Source organism: Schistocerca cancellata, chromosome 2 (assembly GCF_023864275.1).
Source record: "Schistocerca cancellata isolate TAMUIC-IGC-003103 chromosome 2, iqSchCanc2.1, whole genome shotgun sequence".
Lineage (NCBI taxonomy): Eukaryota > Metazoa > Arthropoda > Insecta > Orthoptera > Acrididae > Schistocerca > Schistocerca cancellata.
The window spans coordinates 30,629,311-30,652,928 of NC_064627.1; the positions used below are offsets into that span (position 1 = coordinate 30,629,311).

The window sequence follows — 23,618 nt, forward strand, 5'->3', positions numbered from 1 at the left end:
AAGGGGGCAAAGGAGAGTAAAAACGAAGGGGGAAACCGGGAAAGGAGCTGATGGAGGATGAGGACCCATAAGAGGGGTGGGGGGCAGACGCGACAGGGAGTGGGGTAGGCAGAGGAGGGGACTACAAAAGGACTTGGGGGGGAGAAGGGAGGTAGGGAGAGGTTTAGTGTGGAGAAAACAGGACGGAAGGGGGGGAAGAGGGAGTCCAGGGAAAGGACAGAGGAAAGGAGGGGGGAGTGAGGATCAGAGTTGAGCCGTTACAAGAGAGGCGGCGTACATTATGGAGAGTTTTGCTGATGACGTTTGAGAGTTGACGCTCCAAGAATGATCGAGTAAGATATTATTGTGTCCCAATACGTCTCGCAAAATGATCACAACGAGGGAATCACATGTTATACGGAGCATTACAGACAGTCATTATTCCCGTGCTTCGTTCCTGAATGTAACAGAAATGGGGAAAAAATGTGCTGGAAGTACAAGTAACCACCCTCCGACGCCGCAAGATGGCGTGTTGAGTATGTAGATGAAGACACCAATGATTCCCTTTCACAACAGAGACAACCTTTAATCTAGTACAATACGCGATAATTGTGTGGATCGGTACGCGATACTAGAAGTGTTTATGTCATAGACGATAAGCAGACGTTTAGTCAGAAGAAATACACCGAAAATTAAATTCGTGTTTGTTATCTCTCTCTCTCTCCCTTTCGCTCACGTGCGAAGATACTTCGCAAATCTTCTACAAAGATAGTAAGAGAGAGATATTCTTTTCTTTCTATAACGTTTGGTTATTTAATTATTAATTTACGTTAGCAAAAATTTCATTATTAATCCACAGAGACTGCGTTCACGAATACGTTGCTCAGCCTCGGCGCCGTTCCTGAACCGTCTGAATGCAGCGCATAATTCACATAGTTCACCTCTTCGCATCGGGTGGCTTCGAAGTTACAGTCCTATGACATCACTGCAAAACTTTATCGGTGCGGACCGTTGAAAGAGCAAGTAAATTTTCGAAACCTGCTGCCCAGGAATGATAAAACTTTGACTGTCACACACACTGCAGGCTTTAGCAACATTTCTGAGCCTACTTTATGAGAGTCGTTACCTATCACATTCTTCTCAAGTCGTGATATCTGATGCGATCATAAAGAGGAACTTTACTCCGATGACGAATGTCAACTAAGATGACAGACCGTCTGTTAATCATTCCTGTCAAGTGTCACAGAGTAACGAACAGTACATCGATGAAGAATGAAATGTTCACTCTGCAGCGTAGTGTGCGCTGATATGAAACTTCATGGCAGATTAAAACTGTGTACCGGACCGAGACTCGAACTCGGAACCTTTGCGCTTCGCGGGCTAGTGCTCTACCTAACAAGATTCACGATCAGTCCTCCTGAAGAAAGGTAGAGTACTTGCCCGCGAAAGGCAAAGGTCCCGAGTTCGGGTTCGGTCTGGCACACAGTTTTGATCTGCCAGGAAGTTTCATATCAGCGCGCACTCCACTGATGAGGAAAAATTTCATTCTGGAAACATCCCCCAGGCTGTGCAAGGGCATGTCTCCGCAATATTCTTTCTTCCAGGAGAGCTAGCTTTGCACAGTTGGCAGGAGAGCTTCTGTGAAATTGTGAAGGTAGGAGACGAGGTACTGGTTGAAGTAAGGCTGTGAGGACGGGTCTTGACTTGTGCTTGGGTAGCTCAGTTGGTAGAAGCACTTACCCGCTAAAGGCCAAGTTCCCGAGTTCGAGTCTCTGCCTGCCACACAATTTTGATCTGCCAGGAAGTTTCATCTCCTGCATAGTATGGACTTGGCACCAAACGACTTTGAGCCCTCTCCTAAGATGAAAGTGTGGCTGGCTGCTCAGGACTAAATGATCAATGATGAGCTCAAGGATGAAGGCAAAAACGGACTGAAACTCAAGGTGGTATCATTCTTTGATGAAGGGACAAATGTTTGGAGTTATACACTCCTGGAAATGGAAAAAAGAACAGATTGACACCGGTGTGTCAGACCCACCATACTTGCTCCGGACACTGCGAGAGGGCTGTACAAGCAATGATCACACGCACGGCACAGCGGACACACCAGGAACCGCGCTGTTGCCCGTCGAATGGCGCTAGCTGCGCAGCATTTGTGCACCGCCGCCGTCAGTGTCAGCCAGTTTGCCGAGGCATACGGAGCTCCATCGCAGTCTTTAACACTGGTAGCATGCCGCGACAGCGTGGACGTGAACCGTATGTGCAGTTGACGGACTTTGAGCGAGGGCGTATAGTGGGCATGCGGGAGGCCGGGTGGACGTACCGCCGAATTGCTCAACACGTGGGGCGTGAGGTCTCCACAGTACACCGATGTTGTCGCCAGTGGTCGGCGGAAGGTGCACGTGCCCGTCGATCTGGGACCGGACCGCAGCGACGCACGGATGCACGCCAAGACCGTAGGTTCCTACGCATTGCCGTAGGGGACCGCACCGCCACTTCCCAGCAAATTAGGGCACTGTTGCTCCTGGGGTATCGGCGAGGACCATTCGCAACCGTCTCTATGAAGCTGGGCTACGGTCCCGCACACCGTTAGGCCGTCTTCCGCTCACGCCCCAACATCGTGCAGCCCGCCTCCAGTGGTGTCGCGACAGGCGTGAATGGAGGGACGAATGGAGACGTGTCGTCTTCAGCGATGAGAGTCGTTTCTGCCTTGGTGCCAATGATGGTCGTATGCGTGTTTGGTGCCGTGCAGGTGAGCGCCACAATCAGGACTGCATACGACCGAGGCACACAGGGCCAACACCCGGCATCATGGTGTGGGGAGCGATCTCCTACACTGGCCGTACACCACTGGTGATCGTCGAGGGGACACTGAATAGTGCACGGTACATCCAAACCGTCATCGAACCCATCGTTCTACCATTCCTAGTCCGGCAAGGGAAGTTGCTGTTCCAACAGGACAATGCACGTCCGCATGTATCCCGTGCCACCCAACGTGCTCTAGAAGGTGTAAGTCAACTACCCTGGCCAGCAAGATCTCCGGATCTGTCCCCCATTGAGCATGTTTGGGACTGGATGAAGCGTCGTCTCACGCGGTCTGCACGTCCAGCACGAACGCTGGTCCAACTGAGGCGCCAGGTGGAAATGGCATGGCAAGCCATTCCACAGGACTACATCCAGAATCTCTACAATCGTCTCCATGGGAGAATAGCAGCCTGCATTGCTGCGAAAGGTGGATATACACTGTACTAGTGCCGACATAGTGCATGCTCTGTTGCCTGTGTCCATGTGCCTGTGGTTCTGTCAGTGTGATCATGTGATGTATCTGACCCCAGGAATGTGTCAATAAAGTTTCCCCTTCCTGGGACAATGAATTCACGGTGTTCTTATTTCAATTTCCAGGAGAGTATAATCTTAAATTATGACTAACTTCTTATAAATGCCACTTAAACTGCGCCCATTTTCATGTCGTCCTTGCTAGTCGATCCTCTCGGTGAATCTCATGACAATGGGGTTGATTACGTTTCTCCTTTAGCTTAATTTATCTGGTTTTAAGTGCGAAGTGTTGTGAGTGTGCTCCTGCACTGTGAGCCATGCCACAGGACTGTAGAGGAGGGGTGTGCACGCACCTGCGCTGGCGGCGGGCGGCCGAGAGCCTGGGCAGGGGCCGCCGGGTGGCGCCGAGCGCGGTGCAGGCCACGGGGCTGGGCTGGCGCCGCTCCGCCGGGATGTACACCCCTGAGAAGACGGACATGCGCCGCGCCGCCGCCTGCTGGTGCTGCCGCAGCGACAGGTACACCGACACGCTCTTCATCAGCGCCGTCCGCACCTGCAGGGGGCAGTCGCCAGACAAGTCACGCTTAACGAATGCCATACTTAAACACCAGCACTTCCCCACCTTTTGGAAGTCGGCCAAGGTCCTGATGTTCAGAAAGCCGGGGAAAGACCACAGCCCCCCACAAAATTACCGACCCATCAGCCTTCTGAGCTCGCTCAGCAAGATTGTGGAGAATGTGATTCTCAAACGCATCACTAGGCACTGCATAACAAATGACATCCTGAGACCGGACCAATTCGGCTCCAGGAATCACCACTCCACAACACAACAACTCTTACGGGTTGTTGATCGTATAACACACGGCTTCAACACAAACAAAGCAACTGGGGCGGTGTTCCTGGACATCGAAGAGGCTTTCGACCGTCTATGGCACAACGGCCTCATTCGCAAACTCAGCGATACGGGATTCCCAGACGGGCTGGTGCGTCTAATACACTCATACCTCACAGACAGTTGTTTCAACACTGACGTGCAGGGAAAACAATCAACACGACTCGGTATACACGCGGGAATACCCCAGGGGAAGCATCCTAGGGCCCCTACTGTTTAACCTATACATAAACGATCTCCCAACCACACACAACACAACGATGGCAATCGACGCGGATGACACAGCCATTCTCGCGCAAGATTGGAAACCATCAAACATTACCTCACGCTTACAGACTGCACTCAGAGTGGCTGAGCCTTGGTTGGAGAAATGGCGTGTTAGAGTAAACGGCGACAAGTGCGAAGCCGTTCTATTCACTAGAAGACCGAAGCAACTGCGCAAACACCGATACTGCAGACCAATAACTCTACATACGTTTTGTGAGAAAGTCAAATGCCTCGGATTCTGGCTGGACCGGAAATTACTCTGGGGTAGGACCACATACAACACATGACCAACCGAGCAAGCGCGAGGCTCAAACAGCTCTCGCCTATGCTCAACAGGCGTAGCACACTAAACAGAAGGGTGTCGAGGTACATGTACATTACACTTATCCGACCCCTGATGACGTACGCAGCTCCTGTCTGGGGATACGCTGCGGCTACACGCCTGCGCCGTCTGCAGCTCATACAAAACAAAGTACTCAAAATCATAAGCAATGCTTCACGATACACACGCATCGCGGACCTTCACCGGGAATACCGACTTGAGACTCTCACGGGCGTAATCCACAAACTCACCAGAAGACTGTACAGAAACTCCAGACATTCGCAGAACCCGTTTATTATGAATCTGGGGAACTACGATCACAACCATAGATGGAAACATGAGAGACCAAAAGACATACTTGGAAGGACATAACATCTAGGGCCAAGAACACGCAAACACAACGGTACAGGTGAGCCCATGTTAATCAGACACCATTACTGGATATCCAGCGGGAACACACTGCCGAATAACTGGCACCACGCAGGGAATCCGTACCGTACACTGCATGCAGACAAGTTCCACACAACCCCCCACACTGAGATGACCTATGACCACTACTATATAACGATCTCGATTGTTCCAGGAATGTAGTGGTTGCAGCAACTGGGATACATCGCCATCGCTTGCCACGGTAATGATGCATGATACCCATACTAACAAATACAACCTTGCATGAACTATCGCAGCTAGTAAGCCACTACTACTCTTACTACCCATCCCACTGTCGCAGAGGCTTTTTTTCCCACGGCACGAGCCTTCGCACTTTTTTTCCCTCTGCTCTTCAAATTGCTACCCTCACTCGCGTTTCGGATTGAAGCGCCAAGAACCACACGGCCACACTGGCCGGCTACAGTACAAGAAGAATGAACAGCTTTGACAGCTGAAATAGTGAATGCAGCAGAGCATCAAGTAGGTAAAAAGACGAGGCTTTCTCTAAGTCTACAAATGCTAGAAACGTAGGCTTGACTTTCCTTAATCTATTTTCTGAGATAAGTCGTAGGGTCAGTATTGTCTCGCGTGTTCCAACATCTCTACGGCATCCAAACTGATCTTCCCCTATGTCGGCTTCTAGCAGGTTTTCCATTCGTCTGTAAAGACTTCGTGTTATTATTTTGCAAACGTGACTTATAAAATTTACAGTTAGCTAATTTTTACACCTGTCAGCACCTTTAGGATTAGAGAGCAGCGTGGAGGGTAAAAATCGTAGAGGGAGACCAAGTGATGAATACACTAAACAGATTCAGAAAGATGTAGGTTGCAGTAGGTACTTTGAGATGAAGAAGCTTGCACAGGATAGAGTAGCACGGAGTGCTGCATCAAATCAGTCTCTGCACTGAAGACCACCACAACAACAATTATGCATTACCTTAACACACGTTAGAGACCCATTCGTATACTACTTTGTACTTTTAAAACTGCTAACGGAAGAATCCCATTGTTTTACTTTCATGGGCCAAAATTTTGTAAAAGTATGGGAATATTTAGTCATATTAGTTATGCTGAAGATTAGATGGGTAAATCACGTAACTAATGAGGAGGTGCTGAGTAGAATTGGGGAGAAGAGGAATTTGTGGCACAACTTGACTAGAAGAAGAGATCAGTTGGCAGGACACGTTCTGAGGCATCAAGGGATCATCAGTTTAGTATTGGATGGCAGCGTGGAGGGTAAAAATTGTATTGGGAGACCAAGAGATAAGTACATTAAGCAGATTCAGCAGGATGTAGATTGCAATTGTTACTCGGAGATGAAGAGGCTTGCACAGGGTGGAGTAGCCTGGAGAACTGCATCAAACCAGTCTCAGGACTGAAGGCCACAACAACAACAGGACATATTATTTCACTCTCTAATTATTGAGTTTTACATCCGACGGTCGGTCCATGTGGACTAGCCGGTCGCAATGAAATGCTAGTCACCAGGGTTTGACAGAAGTATTACGTAAAAGAAATAGATTTTTACACATCTTACAGTATGATATCTTCGCGTGATAAAGGACTGAATTTATTTTCGTTGTATGCTATATTTACTCTGCTCTTTCACATTAAGGAAAACATTGCACGAAATTTTAAAGATTTTTGCAGACGTAGAAACGCCTTGTGTAAATTGTGCTTATGGTTGAATTTAGCTCATACACTGCAGTGAATAAAACTTAGATAAAATATCGAAATTTAATTTAATATTAAGACTAGAAGAATATCTGATGTTGTTCTTGAGTTGGTGGGTCTTATATCCGCGACCTCAGACATGTCCTTTTTCATAGTGAATGATGTCGTCATAACAATCGTCATGTCTAGTAAACGATTCAAGATATCGAAACGACATCTTCTGCAAATGATAGCACGCAAAGAGGCAGTAGATATGTTGTTTGATAAATACTCGAAACATTTTTTTTCTCCGAAATACAGAAGTAACTCATCCACAACAGTGAGAGTCTTGCGGCTCAGGACGCATCGAAACTCCACAGAACTGTAGGAAAATCCTAATGGTGCGCTTATACGAGTACACAGCGCCTGGAGAGCGGCGTAATAAGACTGTATACCCGTTCGCAGCTCTAAACGTCGTCCAAATAGGTCTCGGAAGTCCCAACGGGATCGACCGACCGCCGTGTCGTCCTCATGTATATGGGTCTCTGCATGCGGATATGGAGGGGCTTGTGGTCAGCACACCGCTTGTAACGTACCTACAACAAATAAAGTCTATGTTCGTCTGTGAAAATGGACTTGATAAGCAAAGTCACTGTCATTTAAGCCCTCAACAGATCGTTACATGAAAAAATTAAAACTGACATTTGGATAAGCTATCTTATTGCGTATTTGAATACGGAAAGCTACAGAAATAAATGAACCTGTAACAATGAATATCTAAGCGTATTTGAAAAAGAATTTACAAATGATACAGACTCTGGCTTGTGCAACGGAATATACTGGATTAGAGTACATGATATGTCTCTGTTTTAGCGTAAAGTTTTACTCTCACTTCTTTAGTTGACGGACTTTTTCCAAGTGGCTTACAGCAGTTCGCAGCAGCACGCAGCAGCAGCGACTAAAGCTTATCATTACTAGGAAAAAATGTAATAAAGAGGAGTTTGCTTGGGTCCTGTTAACTACTAAATATCTTGAAAGAAGGAATTTCATAAATTAAGTCTATTGAAAAACTTCAGAAATCCTCATGACCAATAATAGTTTGACAAGTTTTAATAATGGCGAAATGCCTGACAATGACCTCATAAGTATTAATAATGGCTAAGTGCCTGATTAACAAATTATTTGAATTTCAGACTCATATTAATACACTCCTGGAAATTGAAATAAGAACACCGTGAATTCATTGTCCCAGGAAGGGGAAACTTTATTGACACATTCCTGGGGTCAGATACATCACATGATCACACTGACAGAACCATAGGCACATAGACACAGGCAACAGAGCATGCACAATGTCGGCACTAGTACAGTGTATATCCACCTTTCGCAGCAATGCAGGCTGCTATTCCCCCATGGAGACGATCGTAGAGATGCTGGATGTAGTCCTGTGGAACGGCTTGCCATGCCATTTCCACCTGGCGCCTCAGTTGGACCAGCGTTCGTGCTGGACGTGCAGACCGCGTGAGACGACGCTTCATCCAGTCCCAAACATGCTCAATGGGGGACAGATCCGGAGATCGTGCTGGCCAGGGTAGTTGACTTACACCTTCTAGAGCACGTTGGGTGGCACGGGATACATGGGAACGTGCATTGTCCTGTTGGAACAGCAAGTTCCCTTGCCGGTCTAGGAATGGTAGAACGATGGGTTCGATGACGGTTTGGATGTACCGTGCACTATTCAGTGTCCCCTCGACGATCACCAGTGGTGTACGGCCAGTGTAGGAGATCGCTCCCACAACATGATGCCGGGTGTTGGCCCTGTGTGCCTCGGTCGTATGCAGTCCTGATTGTTGCGCTCACCTGCACGGCGCCAAACACGCACACGACCATCATTGGCACCAAGGCAGAAGCGACTCTCATCGCTGAAGACGACACGTCTCCATTCGTCCCTCCATTCACGCCTGTCGCGACACCACTGGAGGCGGGCTGCACGATGTTGGGGCGTGAGCGGAAGACGGCCTAACGGTGTGCGGGACCGTAGCCCAGCTTCATGGAGACGGTTGCGAATGGTCCTCGCCGATACCCCAGGAGCAACAGTGTCTCTAATTTGCTGGGAAGTGGCGGTGCGGTCCCCTACGGCACTGCGTAGGATCCTACGGTCTTGGCGTGCATCCGTGCGTCGCTGCGGTCCGGTCCCAGGTCGATGGGCACGTGCACCTTCCGCCGACCACTGGCGACAACATCGATGTACTGTGGAGACCTCACGCCCCACGTGTTGAGCAATTCGGCGGTACGTCCACCCAGCCTCCCGCATGCCCACTATACGCCCTCGCTCAAAGTCCGTCAACTGCACATACGGTTCACGTCCACGCTGTCGCGGCATGCTACCAGTGTTAAAGACTGCGATGGAGCTCCGTATGCTACGCCAAACTGGCTGACACTGACGGCGGCGGTGCACAAATGCTGCGCAGCTAGCGCCATTCGACGGCCAACACCGCGGTTCCTGGTGTGTCCGCTGTGCCGTGCGTGTGATCATTGCTTGTACAGCCCTCTCGCAGTGTCCGGAGCAAGTATGGTGGGTCTGACACACCGGTGTCAATGTGTTCTTTTGCCATTTCCAGGAGTGTATATCTATTACGAAGGAACTACTGTTTTGCATTCTTGTTGAATGAAAAACAAGCGTCCATAGAAAGGTAACAAATTTCTGAGTCAGTTGTGTTGAAATATTCGCACCAGCCCTAGTTGCAGCGCCGTGCCTGCGCGACGAGTGGCGGTCACAACGTGGCAACAAGAGTAGGCGCCGGTCCTCCTAGAGGGATGGTTCAAATGGCTCTGAGCACTATGGGACTTGACATCTGAGGTCATCAGTCCCCTAGAACGTAGAACTACTTAAACGTAACTAAGCTAAGGACATCACACAACACCCAGTCATCACGAGGCAGAAAAAATCCCTGACCCCGCCGGGAATCGAACCCGGGTACCCGGGTACCCGGGCGTGGGAAGCGAGAACGTTACCGCACGACCACGAGCTTCGGACGCTCCTAGAGGGACTGCCACATTAGACCATCATAGGTTCGTTCGGCTACCTTCGATGAATAGTCTAAGAAACGACATTTGAACCAAGGTACAATTATACCGCGAATGTCACTGAAAAGTAATGGGTACAAATTACTGAAAAGCTGGATTCGTATTCCGCTGACACCACGCCAGGCGCAATTGACTGACTTGCTGTAGATCCAGCGTCAGCTGGCATATTGAATGGCGGCTCCTGCGTGTGGCGACAAACGTGTTTGTGTACGACGTAGGTCAGAGGAAACGGTGATTCTCAAGATCCATACATCTTCCATACCTCCAGCACGTGATATGGTTTTTAAACCCTGTTAGCATACCCTCCACGTCCTGGCAAGCAAACGGAACAATCCGGCAGGCTAATGCAAAACTGCACCCTGCAGCTCATACCACAGATGACACGAGGAACTCTGGATTCTTGACTGGTCTGACCAGTTCCCTGATTTGTTACCAATTATAGCATCTCTGGGCCCGATGTGTAGACACATAATCATACCATCCTCTGGACAGGAACAGCGACGATATTACATACCACTGTTGTATCAAGGAATTCCTTAACATATCATTCCAAGGCACATTGCTTCTATACCACAACGAATGAAAACGTGTATTCCTGCCAGTAGGGGTCACATTACATACCTACGTTGATGGGTGCCATCAGCCCCGAGTAAAGTAAAACTTCAGTAATTTAAAACCCATTATGTGGTGGGTATCGGCCTCCACAGCTAGGTGGTCATTGCGGCTGACTACCAAGTAGAAGATCCGAACTGGATTTCCGGTGATGCCAGCGACTTTTCTATGGTAGGAGGGCTGGTACATCGTTGTGTAACACTTCCCGTTTTCTTTAGTGTAGTCATTAACAGGTATTTAATGACCGGTGTCGGATTTAAAATCGACCGACTAAAATTACCGATATTTTTAATATCTTATAAGCAATTCTTTTCTGAATTTTTATTTTATGGTAACGTTTACGCCAATCGTTTCAAATAAGGTCTCACCCGCTCGGTCCCATTTCTGCTAGCGATACGTACGTCGGCACCGGTTGTGCGGCTAGACAGTGTTGAGAAGTGATGTCGTTACCACTAATTGTAAGATTCTTATCATTTCAGAATTTGCACACTAATGTTCGTAAGCTTATATCTTTTTCCTGTTGTAAATTACATCTGAAATCGCGCGTAAAATAACTTTTAGTTTCAAAGTAAAACTGTTTACATTATTGTATTTAATTTTCATTTTAATCGCCTTTCCTTGTGTGCTTTAGCGACTTTTTTTGTCGGAAGTAAGGAAAATTAATTACTTGACTTCCTGAACGTCTTTCTCGCTCATTGCACCTTTGTCCAAATAGTTTCCTCAGGTGCCTACTAACAGTTCCCTCAGCTTTTCTACGAGGGCTGAATGAGTCGCCTACGCCACAACTGATACAGTAAAATAAACACATGGCGAGAGACTATTTCTGACTTAATTTTCTGACCTTCCACGACGCAACGAAGTCGTTTGCCTTCTATTAAAACGTAAATATTTTTAATTGGCAACATCAAGTATATTATATCTGGGCGATATTGCAAATCGGAAATAGAGAACCATCGATATTCGATTTCTCTACAGAACACAGTGCATGTTTACTTCTCGGCATTCTATTGAACAATAATTTAAAACAACAAATTCGTCAGATTTCAGTAACGTCCTTTTTATGTATAAATGACAAATAGATGTGAAAAAGCTTAATAGAATAAACGACTTAAGGAAAAAGAACATTTGAAAATGCTTAACACCAACCATATAGTTCCAAAAGTTAAAGAGGTTTACGTGGTTCGAATTCCTCTGGTATTCCAATAAACTTTCTTGAACTCGTTCTCAAATCTGATCTCCTGGCTGCTCCATCGTATTCCTTCATATCTGCAGACAATTTTCAAGGTGCTGTTCGAGAACAATTTCTCCCTGTTCCTGTGACTACAAGCCCTTCATAAAATATGTTTATAAAATATACTTACCAGCATTTTATCGTTATTAAATGATACGATCCAGAATGGTTCATATTTAGCACATCATGTTACATAGAATGTATGACTAGTAATTACAACGGTTTATTTATATCCAGTCACATAACTAGATATCGCAACAGCTTCTTTAGAAAGAGATCGTTATACTTTAGACAAATTTGAGTGCAAAGTGTTACCGTTTACGCTGCGATGTCTCTACGATATTTGTGTAATGCATACGTCATTCGACCTGTTGCTGCAGAAAACTCAAGGTATACCGAGCAGTTCAATGTTGTTAATATTTTCATGATGGCGGAGATGAGAGGCGAATATCGTGAAACTTTTGTATGTCGAATTAGTGCTCTCGACAAGCACCAACATTATGGCCTCATCCCACGGAGATCAACATTAACACCACTCTCTCAGAGTAGAGAGATCTTGGATGTAACCTTGAACACTGAAGGTTTGTTGCCATAACGAATACTCGCCGTTTGATCCATTGAAAAACCTAATTTCTGTGATGAAAATTCCTCCCACTTTCAGGATTAAGACGAGTTCCCGTCACGCCAGTCATCTCTGTTTTGTTTTGTTTCAGGGCGTAAAAGCAACTAGTATCACACGCGTGCGTGTCAAAACTGCGAAACACGAAGACAAAAAGAGGAGTTAAAAACGACTACATGACAACGTCAATCGAAGGAAGAGAAGGCAGCTAAAAACAGGGACGGGGAGAGAGGTCTATAAAATACGTCATAGAGAAGCGGAGGTCCGGAACTAAAAATTAAGTGGCCGTCGCCGTATTGCTACGCGGATAACAAACAAAACGCAGTCGACAGCCCGCATGACGTCCGCTAAAACGACCGGTAACTCACACGGAACGCAAGCGGGAACGTAAACGATTAAAAAATGGGCATTCCATCAGGAAATGGTGGATAGTAGAAAGTGGGGCGCATTGTGCTCGAAGTGGTGAGGGAACGCCACTTAACAAATGGCGATGGCAAAAAAGGCAGTGCCCAATACGCAACACAGTTAAAATGACCTCCTCGCGGCAGGGGGGCCGAGAGCAGGTCGTCCAAGCCGCTGGCAACAGCTTAGTAACCTGGAGCTTGTTCCCATGAAGGGAGGACCAGTGGTGATGCCGAAGTGACGCCACTTGCTGAAAGACGGCAACACAGAGATCAACGGAGGGAATATGAGAACTAGTGGGCCCAGGTACGAGGACTGCAGCCTCGGCAGCAGCGTCCGCAGCCTCGTTTCCTGTCACAGCGACATGACCGGCAACCCATATACAGCACCGTGGTCCCATCAAGAGTAGTCAAATGAAAGTTTTGCTGGACCCGTTGCACTAAGGGATGGGTGATGCAGACCACACAGAGGATTTGCAAGGCGCTGACAGAGTCTAAGGAGATGTGACAATGGAGAAGTGTGTGTCGCTGGATGTGCTCCGTGACCTCATACAGGGCGAAGAGCTACACTGCAAACACTGAGCAGTGTGCTTGAAGCTGATACGGCACCAATGAAGGAGGCACACCTGACGCCACGGTCAGTCCGAGAGCTATCAGTGTACACAAAGGTACGAAGTTCCATGTGAAGGTCGTGAAACTGAAGGCGATAGAGAGAGGCTTGAGTAGTGTACTTAGGAAGAAGGCCAAGGTAAACATGGGCCCCGCACGAAGCCAAGGTAGTGAAGAAGTTCACACCCACCTGGAAAGTTGAAGGTAGCGCGAGGTTAAACTGCCGGAGCAAGAGCCGCAAGCGAGCTCCAGGAGGTAACAGAGATGAGTTACGCGCCCTATTCTGACGATCAAAGGAGTTATCGAGGAGGGAGGCATAGGACGGGTGGCCACGCATGGAAGACACCCTGCTGAGGAGAAATTCAAGGCTTTAGGACCGCGGTAGTTCGGCAGCTTCTGCGTACAGACTCTCAACAGGGCTAGTGTAAAAGGCGTCAGTGGCCAAACGGACGCCACGATGGTGGATAGTATTGAGACAACATAAGTGGGACAGACTTGCAGATGCATAAACAACGCTCCCATAGTGGAGTTTCTAAAGGGCAAGGGGACCGGTACAAACACTAATGCACTTTACCAACGATAACTGAAGGTGTGGGCTTAAGAGGCAGCCTTAATTTCCTGAAATTGAAGGAGGTGCAGTCAGCTTGCATTTCACACGGATGATTTTCCGGGTGCAAGTGTCTTTCATTCCGATCTGCCACAGAATATTCTCTAAACTTTAGCCATAATGCAAAATTCTGAGAAAATGATATGGAACAGCTTTAATAAACTGGAAAATTTATGTTACGAAATGGGGGCGTGGACTACCGGAATTCTGAGGGGACATATATGCTGTACCAGGATGAAACCATTGTGATTTTTGAGAATTAACAGTGGTGTATGAAACTCCGTATGCCCATTCATAATGATTTCACGACATTCTCTCCAGACTAAAGTGCAAAGAGAATGATTCTGCACATTAAAGCAATAGTCATCGGTAAAGAACACATGCATCAATTCATTCCTTGTCCAATCTCAATGCTACTGACAGTACATTAATCTAACTCATCTCAGGACCACTGCCATACATCTGCTGGACAGTTCGATTGATCTGACTCTCCAGGTCAACTGAAGCATGGGATACAACCCATCGAAAGCCAATGACGTCATGGTTTGTTCATAGATATTAATGTCATTATTTTCGAGCCATAGATAATAAATCCGTTATCTTCTGTGGCGAGGCGTCATTATTGTAAATTTAAATAAATGTATGTGATTTAAGACGGGGCAAGACATGTACGATTTTCGTCACTTGTATTAATTTAAATCACATGTTCATTCCAATTCATTCGGCACTTATTTCATTCTTAGTAAGTCTGAGATAATTTGCATGAATTGTCTTTCTTTCTGGACAAGTTTTACTTTTTGAATTTCCTTTGTAGCTACGGATTTATCTGCTCCTATGAATATGGAGGACTTGAAGCAGGGTTCATCAACTGCAGTATGTAGTACAAATGTTACAGTAGTAACTGTTTTTTCGCCTTCGCTAGCACCAGTTTTACTACGATATTTTTCAGTCGATAATGGTGCTAGGGAAGGCGAAAAGACCGACATACGTAAAATCTGTCTCCCATACTTCAGTTGACCTATATAGGTCCTGTTTTTCAGGTGACCTATATAAGTCGACTGAAGTATGGGATACATGTATCAATTGAAGAGTGGAAAGAATAGGATGCTAATTCCAGCGGACATGAAGAAAGCAACATCTGTAAAATTTCTGTCCAGTACTTCAGTTGACCTACATAGGTTAAATGAAGAATAGGATACTAGTTATAGCTAAGGCGAAAAAGTATACTCAGCCTGCGTAAAATTTGTATCCCGGGCTGCAGTTAACGTATGCATATCAGCTGAAGTTCAGGATAGAACTCATACATTTCAACCGAGGTATTCCATGCCAACGTTACTTCTGACTCTGTTTCTTCTTTCTTTTCTGCAGTAGCATCCCAACACCGTCAGCTGAGCTATATAGCTCAATTGAAGAACAGGATGCTAGGATTCAAAGAGGCGATATACTTAACATTATGTTGGAAAAGTGAATGTACGTGATATACGTCTACGATGTGTTTTCTCTGTCAAGAATCCTTCTGTTTCTCCACATTCGTCTTTGCTGTTGAATCTGTGCAATACATCATCTGTGGCAACTACTGACGTCTTTGGTCAAAGCCGACGGGGTTGTATACATTTCTTCAGTAATCCGAACTCTCCGCTACAAAGCTAGTGGAGAGACTGCAGGAAACAAGACTGCTGGAACTTCTGCAGACAATGATCTTGCATGGCTGGGTATCATCCCACTCTTTAAGGTTAGACGTCGATCCTGTTGTGGAGAGGTTGCTCTTGGTTGACACTCAACTAGCTGTGACGGACTGCCAGGTGTCCTTTAAATTTGTCGCTATTAAAAGCTGTTGATGCTGTATTTTATGTAATCATTGATGGTATGTTCAGTTTATTGCCTTTCGTTACGTTGGAATTATGTATCTGCACGAAGCCGGGCTATTCCTTTCCTATACTAGAGGGAGCTGTCTAGCTATACGAAACTGCACTCCCATTGGGCTCGAGTGGGGCTCAATTATTTGTCTGGACTCCAAAATTTAGGCCTTACATCATTTTCCTAACTCAAGGAAAAACACAGGAATGGTTCCTTTGAAAGGGGGGTACTGCTAATTTCCTTCCGCATCTGTCCACAACAACAGGCATATGCTCCACCTCTCTGACATAATGTTCACTCTTTCTTTCATCCTAATGTAGATAGCATAATTCCACAATCCATTTTTTAATTACAATCACTGTTGTGTCGGCAGATTAGCCAACACAACGCACACTAATTTAGAGGAGGCCGAAATGCACGCGTCAACTCACGCAGGCTGGCGTCAGGTGTGAAACAGGATACGTAATGAATGCTATAAAGAAAAGTACGTAGCTGCTGGATTACTTAATTTTAATCCATGATTTGTATACAGCATTCTTGATGATACATGTGAGACTCTCTCTAGAAATGGTTAATGGCGCCTTGCTAGGTCGTAGCCATGGACTTAGCTGAAGGCTATTCTAACTGTCTCTCGGCAAATGAGAGAAAGGCTTCGTCAGTGTAGTCGCTAGCAAAGTCGTCCGTACAACTGGGCCGAGTGCTAGTAAGTCTCTCAAGACCTGCCGTGTGGTGGCACTCGGTCTGCGATCACTGACAGTGGCGACACGCGGGTCCGACATGTACTAATGGACCGCGGCCGATTTAAAGCTACCACCTAGCAAGTGTGGTGTCTGGCGGTGACACCACAATCACTTCACGTCCAAGCCTCACATAGGCCACAATCGTTACAGCTCGATAATGAATAGGTGCAGCAAGGCAGTTACTTGGGTGGCAAGCAGTTTCAGCGGCACAATACGCACCTCGCCGTTGAGGAAGCAGTAGAGGCAGGCTATGAAGAAGCCCTGGAAGGAGACGAGGAAGTGCGTGGCGTAGGACCAGAGCGCGAACTCCCACGCGGCCCTGTCCAGCGGGGCGTCCGCCATGTTGACCAGGTTGGTGATGCCCAGCAGCGGCAGCAGCACCACCGCCGCCCGCACCGCCTTCCTGGTGACGACAATAGAGAACAGCTGCAAAGAAGTCCTGGGAAGCGACGAGGAAATGCAGTGCGTGATCTCCAAGACAAACTTGGTCAAATGGACAGGTGATCGGGTATTGTAAGGTCTGATGGGACCTAGCTGCTGAGGTCATCCTTCCGTAAGCTTACGCACTACTTCATCTAACTTAATCTAACTTACGCTGAAAACAACACACACACACACCCATGCCGTAGGGAGGTCTCGAACCTCCGGTGAGGGGAAGCCGCCTGGACGGTGAAATGACGCCACAGACAGCGCGGCTACCCCACGCAGTTGGTTAATTACAACATTAACGTCACGCCACTGCCACCACAGCACTTATTTGGTAATTGTTGTATAGCTAGAGAAGGCCGAAATGCACGCGTTAAAACCAAGCAGTCTGGCGTGAGGTCTGAAACAGGATACGTAATGAATGCTATAAAGAAAATTACGTAGCTTCTGGAATAATTAACCCTAATCCACATTTGTAGAACATTGCTCTTGATGATACAGAAGTACGAGGGCTGTTCAGAAAGTAAGCTCCGATTGATCGCGAAATGGAAACGGCTATGATAATCCGATAAAGCTTTGCACAGATGTGTTGGGCAGTGTCTGTAGTATGACCCTAGATAGCATCACGTCACTCCTCTCATTTCTGAGCTCACAGTGATCGCGTAAAGTTGTCTAGAGAATAGTGTCTCCCGCCAAGTACGAGGACCTGGTGAGAAATTTCGCCTGAATCTATACAGCCAACATTACATAACTGTCGTGCAGTTTCTTCTACAAGGCAATATTCTCAGCCGCATTCTGAAGGGGCAATGAAGATGCTCCTGCATCGTTTTCAATGGGAAATGTTTGACTACCCACAATACAGCCCGTAATTGACTCCCCCTGCGTTTCATTTCTGCTCACATGAACCGCTGGCTATGAACACAACATTTTGGCACAGAAAACGAGCTGTAGGCCAGCGTAGAGATTTGGCGGAAAGCACTGGCGGCTGTCTTTTATGATGAGGGTATTGGAAAGTTGGTACAACGCTACGACAAATGTCTTAGTCAGAACGGCAACTACGTAGAGAAGTAGCTGGATGGTGTAGCTAACTGTTAAAAATAAAACATTTCTAATTTTCACTGTGGTTCCCATTTCGCGATCAATCGGAGCTTACTTTCTGAACAGCCCTCGTATTATAGCAATTGAATACGGCGCCTTGCTAGGTCGTAGCAACTGTAGCTGAAGGCTATGTTAACTATCGTCTCGGCAAATGAGAGCGTAATTCTCAGTGAACCATGGCTAGCAACGTCGGCTGTACAACTGGGGCGAGTGCTGGTACGTCTCACCAGACCTGCCGTGTGGTGGCGCTCGGTCTGCAATTACTGACAGTGGCGACACGCGGGTCCGTCGTATACTAGCGGACCGCGGCCGATTTAAAAGCTACCACCTAGCAAGTGTGGTGTCTGGCGGTGACACCACAGTAATAACTGTAGAGGAATACTACGAAAAATTCCTGGAAGGAGACGGGAAACTGCGTTGAACCTAAACATGAAGTGCCAAGCAACTATGTGCTGAAAGGCTTCTGCCACGTTCACCAGGCTGGCTATCCCCAGCGTCGACATCAGCACCGCTGCCACCCCACCAGTTTCCTGGCGACAACAGCAGAGGAATGTAGCACAGAAGTCCGGGAGGGAGACTAGGAATCGCATCAAATCGAAGCGCAAACTCCAAGTGGATCCTCTCCAGAACGGCATCCGCTGTGTTGAACAGGTTCGTGATCGCCAGCAGTGAAATCAGCACCACAGACACCGCACCAGCTATTTGATGGGAAAACAAAGGAATGTTATCAAGAAATCAAGGCAGGAGACTAGTAACTGCGTCCAACAAGAGCACGAACTCCAAGGTGGTCTTATCCAGTGATGCATGAACTGTGTTGAACAGGTTCGTGATCTCCAGCAGTGACGTCATCGCAAATTCAACCGTACCATTTTCCTGTTGGCATCAGTAGAGGAATGTTACAAAGAAATGCATGGCTTATGACTACAGTGCAATGTCACATGTGGACATTTCCAGGTGGCATCCACCATGTTGAACAGCCTGGCGATTCCCAGCGGCAGCAGCAGAACCAGAAACGTGTGCACAGCTTTCGTCTCGACAGCAGTGTTGGAGGTGTGTACCCACCACAAATCCACTAACTAATCAGGGCAACTGTGCCCATGTGTGTACGATACTGCTATTGTGAAGAAGTATGCCTCAAATAAGTTTCAGAACTTCAATCATGCAGAGGAAAAATATTTCACTTTAATAGGCAGTCCAATTGTCCCCAAAACGATGTCACAAAGTAAATCAAGTAGATAGGTGTGTAGTTTAAAGTGTTAAGTATTACACTGCGGTCGAACGGGGCAATGAGATGCCAGATGAGACGTCTACATTCATTATTACGACACTGCTAGGCACTGCCTCTAGATCTACACCCACGTTTTAGCTCAGGAAGCTATCTGACTGTATGTTGCACAAGTTACTTCACTTACCATCGTCATTTCCCACTTTGCCAGCTTCTGTGATGAACAGTGCAAGGAGAGAGATCGAAAGCTGCTCTGTATGCTCGTAAGGTCTTTTCGAGAAATACGTAGGGTGAACCCGAGCCTCACTGGCAGTATTAGTCGTTGTTCTGGAATATTTCCTAAGTATTTTGGTACATGCGTCCTACGATTTCCGTTGGCTCATTACAGAGTACTAATACAGAGTTGATTTACTTAGTTCGTTATCTCCATTAACTCTTTTCTGTGAACATATCTTCACAACAGTAAAGAAGCCAGTAATACACTATTATACAAGTAACATTTTATTACAGTGTGTTAACTCTGGACAGTCAGCGTAGAGTGTACTACGTCACAGTTCCGGAGCTGTTCCCTTGCAGGTCTTGTTCAAAATGTCGGCCATAATGATCATGGAAAAGAGCACACTGACGGAGCATCAACTGTGTGACACATTCAAGGCTCTCAGAAGAATGGAGTACTTGTTCCGTGGCTACGACAATCCTAGCAACCAGGTGCAACTGTTATCGACATTAGTATCGTAAACTAGGCTCTTCACGTAGCCACTGAAGAGGAACCTCATTGGTGATCGTATTTTGCGGGATTTTTCGCTGTTTTCAGTATACTTTCCCAGAAAGAAAGGTAACTGTAACTGGGGTAACATACCGTATACGTCGTAAATATGGTATCACCATGTAACGAACCACTGGAGACCGTGGCTCCCTTATACGAAAATACCCTAGAATCACTTCCCAACTGTTGTCAATTTACCTTGGTTCTTGCCGGAAGCAATACATTGGCTGCGTCTTCGGTGAGCACCCATTCTCGGAATTTTAACGGTAAAGTCCGCACTGCTCACCGTTGCACAACGCGTCTCTTGCACCTTGTAGCATTAGAGCTGAATTAGCATTTGCGGGATAATTTGGCACATACTAAATCAACACCTGCTTTTCGCTGAATCGTTCCTCAGTTAATACTAACTGATAATGTGATCTAAGGCTGACAGCTAATGCACAACTTTGGTTTGAGCGAAAAAGAAGACAGAGAGATAGAGAGAGAAACGGGATGAGGATTCCAACTTATGCAAGACCCCTTTTTTCTGTTTCGTTTCACCCATACATGTTTGAGCACATTTGTGCTATCATCAGTGGATTTAATTTTTATTTTTAACTGTAAAATTGTCGTTACATATTAACATTTGTGTTGTTTATAAAATTATGTCAAAGTTCCAATTTATAGCTTAATTGGCGAAACTTGGATATATGCATTAGTTAACATACCTTACATGATGTTATTGTCCATTAATATTGGTAGCTACTCTGCTACACAATATACAACTTGTCATCTGCAAACCGTAAATCGTAATTTATTTATCTGTTTGTTATGCGATTACGAACAGAGAGAGAGAGAGAGAGAAAGTAACTTACAGTTTTCAAGAAAGTAACTTACAGTTTTCAAGTTGCGAATGACGGACACAACAAGAAGATCTGCACCACAAGAAGAGAGAGAAACGTTTCAGCACGAAGGAATTGTCAGAATGGGACAGACATAGATATATGTGATGGACATACACAGGTAAACATATGAATACAATTCCAGAAAAGTTGAATGATTTGTTCAATAGAAACAGCTTCACAAAATGAGCTCGCCAATAATGCGTTACTGCACTTATGTTCCTTACGCAAGCAACTATTTGGTTTGGCAATGGCTCAGCTGTTAGATGTCCTCCTGAGGGATAGCGCCAAATTCTGTCCAACTGACACACTCCATTTTCAAGAGGTCGAGATGTTTGCAGGGCCCTGCCCATAGTACGCGGATCATTCTCAGTGGGGGGGAGATTCAGCGAACTTGCTGGCCAAGTTAGATTTTGGTAGGCACTAAGAGAAGTAGTAGAAACTCTCGCCGCGTACAGATGGGCATTGTCTTGTTGAAATATAAGTCCAAGATCGCTCGCAATGAAGGGCAACAAAATGGAGGGTAGAATATAGTCTACGTACCGCTGCGCTATAGGGAATCCGCTGATGACATTCAAAGGAGTCCTGATATGAAATGAAGAGGCACCCCTGACCATCACTCCTGATTGTCGGGCCATATAGAGGGCGACAGATTGGTACCCCACCGTTGTCCCTGATGACACCAGAAACGTCCTCGCTGGTCTTCATGTTGGGAATGCAGGAGGACGGCGTAGGTTACCTTCAATCACAAAGATTCCTCACAGATAGTTGTTGTTGTTGTGGTCTACTGTCCTGAGACTGGTTTGATGCAGCTGTCCATGCTACTCTATCCGGTGCAAGCCTCTTTATCTCCCAGTACCAGCCGCAGCCTACATCCTTCTGAGTCAGCTTAGTGTATTCATCTTTTGGTCTCCCTCTACGATTTTTGCCCTCCATGCTACACTCCAGTACTAAACTGGTGATCCCTTGATGCCTCAGAACATGTCCTACCAACCGATCCCTTCTTCTAGTCAAGTTGTGCCACAAACTCCTCTTCTCCCCAATTCTATTCAACACCTCCTTATTAGTTACGTGATCTACCCCTCTAATCTTCAGCATTCTTCTACAGCACCACATTTCGAAAGCTTCTATTCTCTTCTGGTCTAAACTTGTTATCGTCCATGTTTCACTTCCATACATACCTCCATACATACGCTCCATGCAAATACTTTCAGAAACGACTTCCTGACACTTAAATCTATACTCGATGTTAACAAATTTCTCTTCTTCAGAAACGCTTTTCTTGCCATTGCCAGTCTTCATTTTAAATCCTCTCTACTTCGACCATCATCAGTTATTTTGCTCCCCAAATAGCAAAACTCCCTTACTACTTTAAGTGTCTCATTTCCTAATCTAATTCCCGCAGCATCACCCGACTTAATTCGACTACATTCCATTATCCTCGTTTTGCTTTTGTTGATGTTCATCTTATACCCTTCTTCCAAGACACTGTCCACTCCGTTCAAATGCTTTTCCAAGTCCTTTGCTGTCTCTGATAGAATTACAATGTCATCTGCGAACCTCAAAGTTTTTATTTTAATACCTACTCCGAACTTCTCTTTCGTTTCCTTCACTGCTTGCTCAATATACAGATTGAATAGCATCGGGGAGAGGATCCAAACCTGTCTCACTCCCTTCCCAACCACTGCTTCCCTTTCATGTCCCTCGACTCTTATAACTGCCATCTGGTTTCTGTACAAATTGTAAATAGCCTTTCGCTCCCTGTATTTTACCCTTGCCTCCTTCAGAATTTGAAAGAAAGTATTCCAGTCAACATTGCCGAAAGCTTTCTCTAAGTCTACAAATGCTAGAAACGTAGGTTTGCCATTCCTTAATCTTTCTTCTAAGATAATTCGTAGGGTGAGTATTGCCTCACGTGTTCCAGTATTTCTACGAAATCCAAACTGATCTACCCCGAGGTTTGCTTCTACCCGTTTTTCCATTCGTCTGTACAGAATTCGCGTTAGTATTTTGCTGCCTTGACTTATTAAACTGACAGTTCCGTACTTTTCACATCTGTCAACGCCCCCTTTCTTTGGGAATTATTATATTCGTCTTGAAGTCTGAGGGTATTTCGCCTGTCTCAAACATTTTGCTCACCAGATGGTAGAGTTTTGTCAGGACTAGCTCTCCCAAGGTTGTCAGTAGTTCTAATGGAATGTGTCTACTCCCGGGGCCTTGTTTCGACTCAGGTCTCTCAGTGCTCTGTCTAACTCTTCACGCAGTATTGTATCTTCCATTTCGTCTTCATCTACATTCTCTTGCATTTCCAAAATATTGTCCTCAAGTACGTCGCCCTTGTATAGACCCTATATATACTCCTTCCACCTTACTGCTTTCTCTTCTCTGCTGAGAATTGGGTTTCCATCTGTGCTCTTGATATTCATGCAGGTGGTTCTCTTTTCTCCAAAGGTGTCTTTAATTTCCCTGTAGGCAGTGTCTATCTTACCCCTAGTGAGATAAGCCTCTACATCCTTACATTTGTTCTCTAGCCATCCCTGCTTAGCCATTTTGCACTTCCTGTCGATCTCATTTTTGAGACGCTTGTATTCCTTTTTGCCTACTTCAGTTGCTGCATTTTTATATTTTCTCCTTTCATCAA

General features: G+C 46.2%; 1 protein-coding gene across 1 annotated transcript in view; it reads right to left on the minus strand.

The window, feature by feature from the left end:
• LOC126150433 (PDF receptor-like) overlaps positions 1–23,618 on the minus strand; it is a 492,332-nt gene that overhangs the window by 20,729 nt on the left and 447,985 nt on the right. Inside the window, exons 12-13 of the mRNA XM_049915877.1 lie at positions 16,801–16,984; positions 3,609–3,808 (exon numbers count right to left, since the gene is read on the minus strand). Of these exons, the coding sequence (XP_049771834.1) occupies positions 3,609–3,808; positions 16,801–16,984 (384 nt within the window). The remainder of the gene's footprint in view (positions 1–3,608; positions 3,809–16,800; positions 16,985–23,618) is intronic.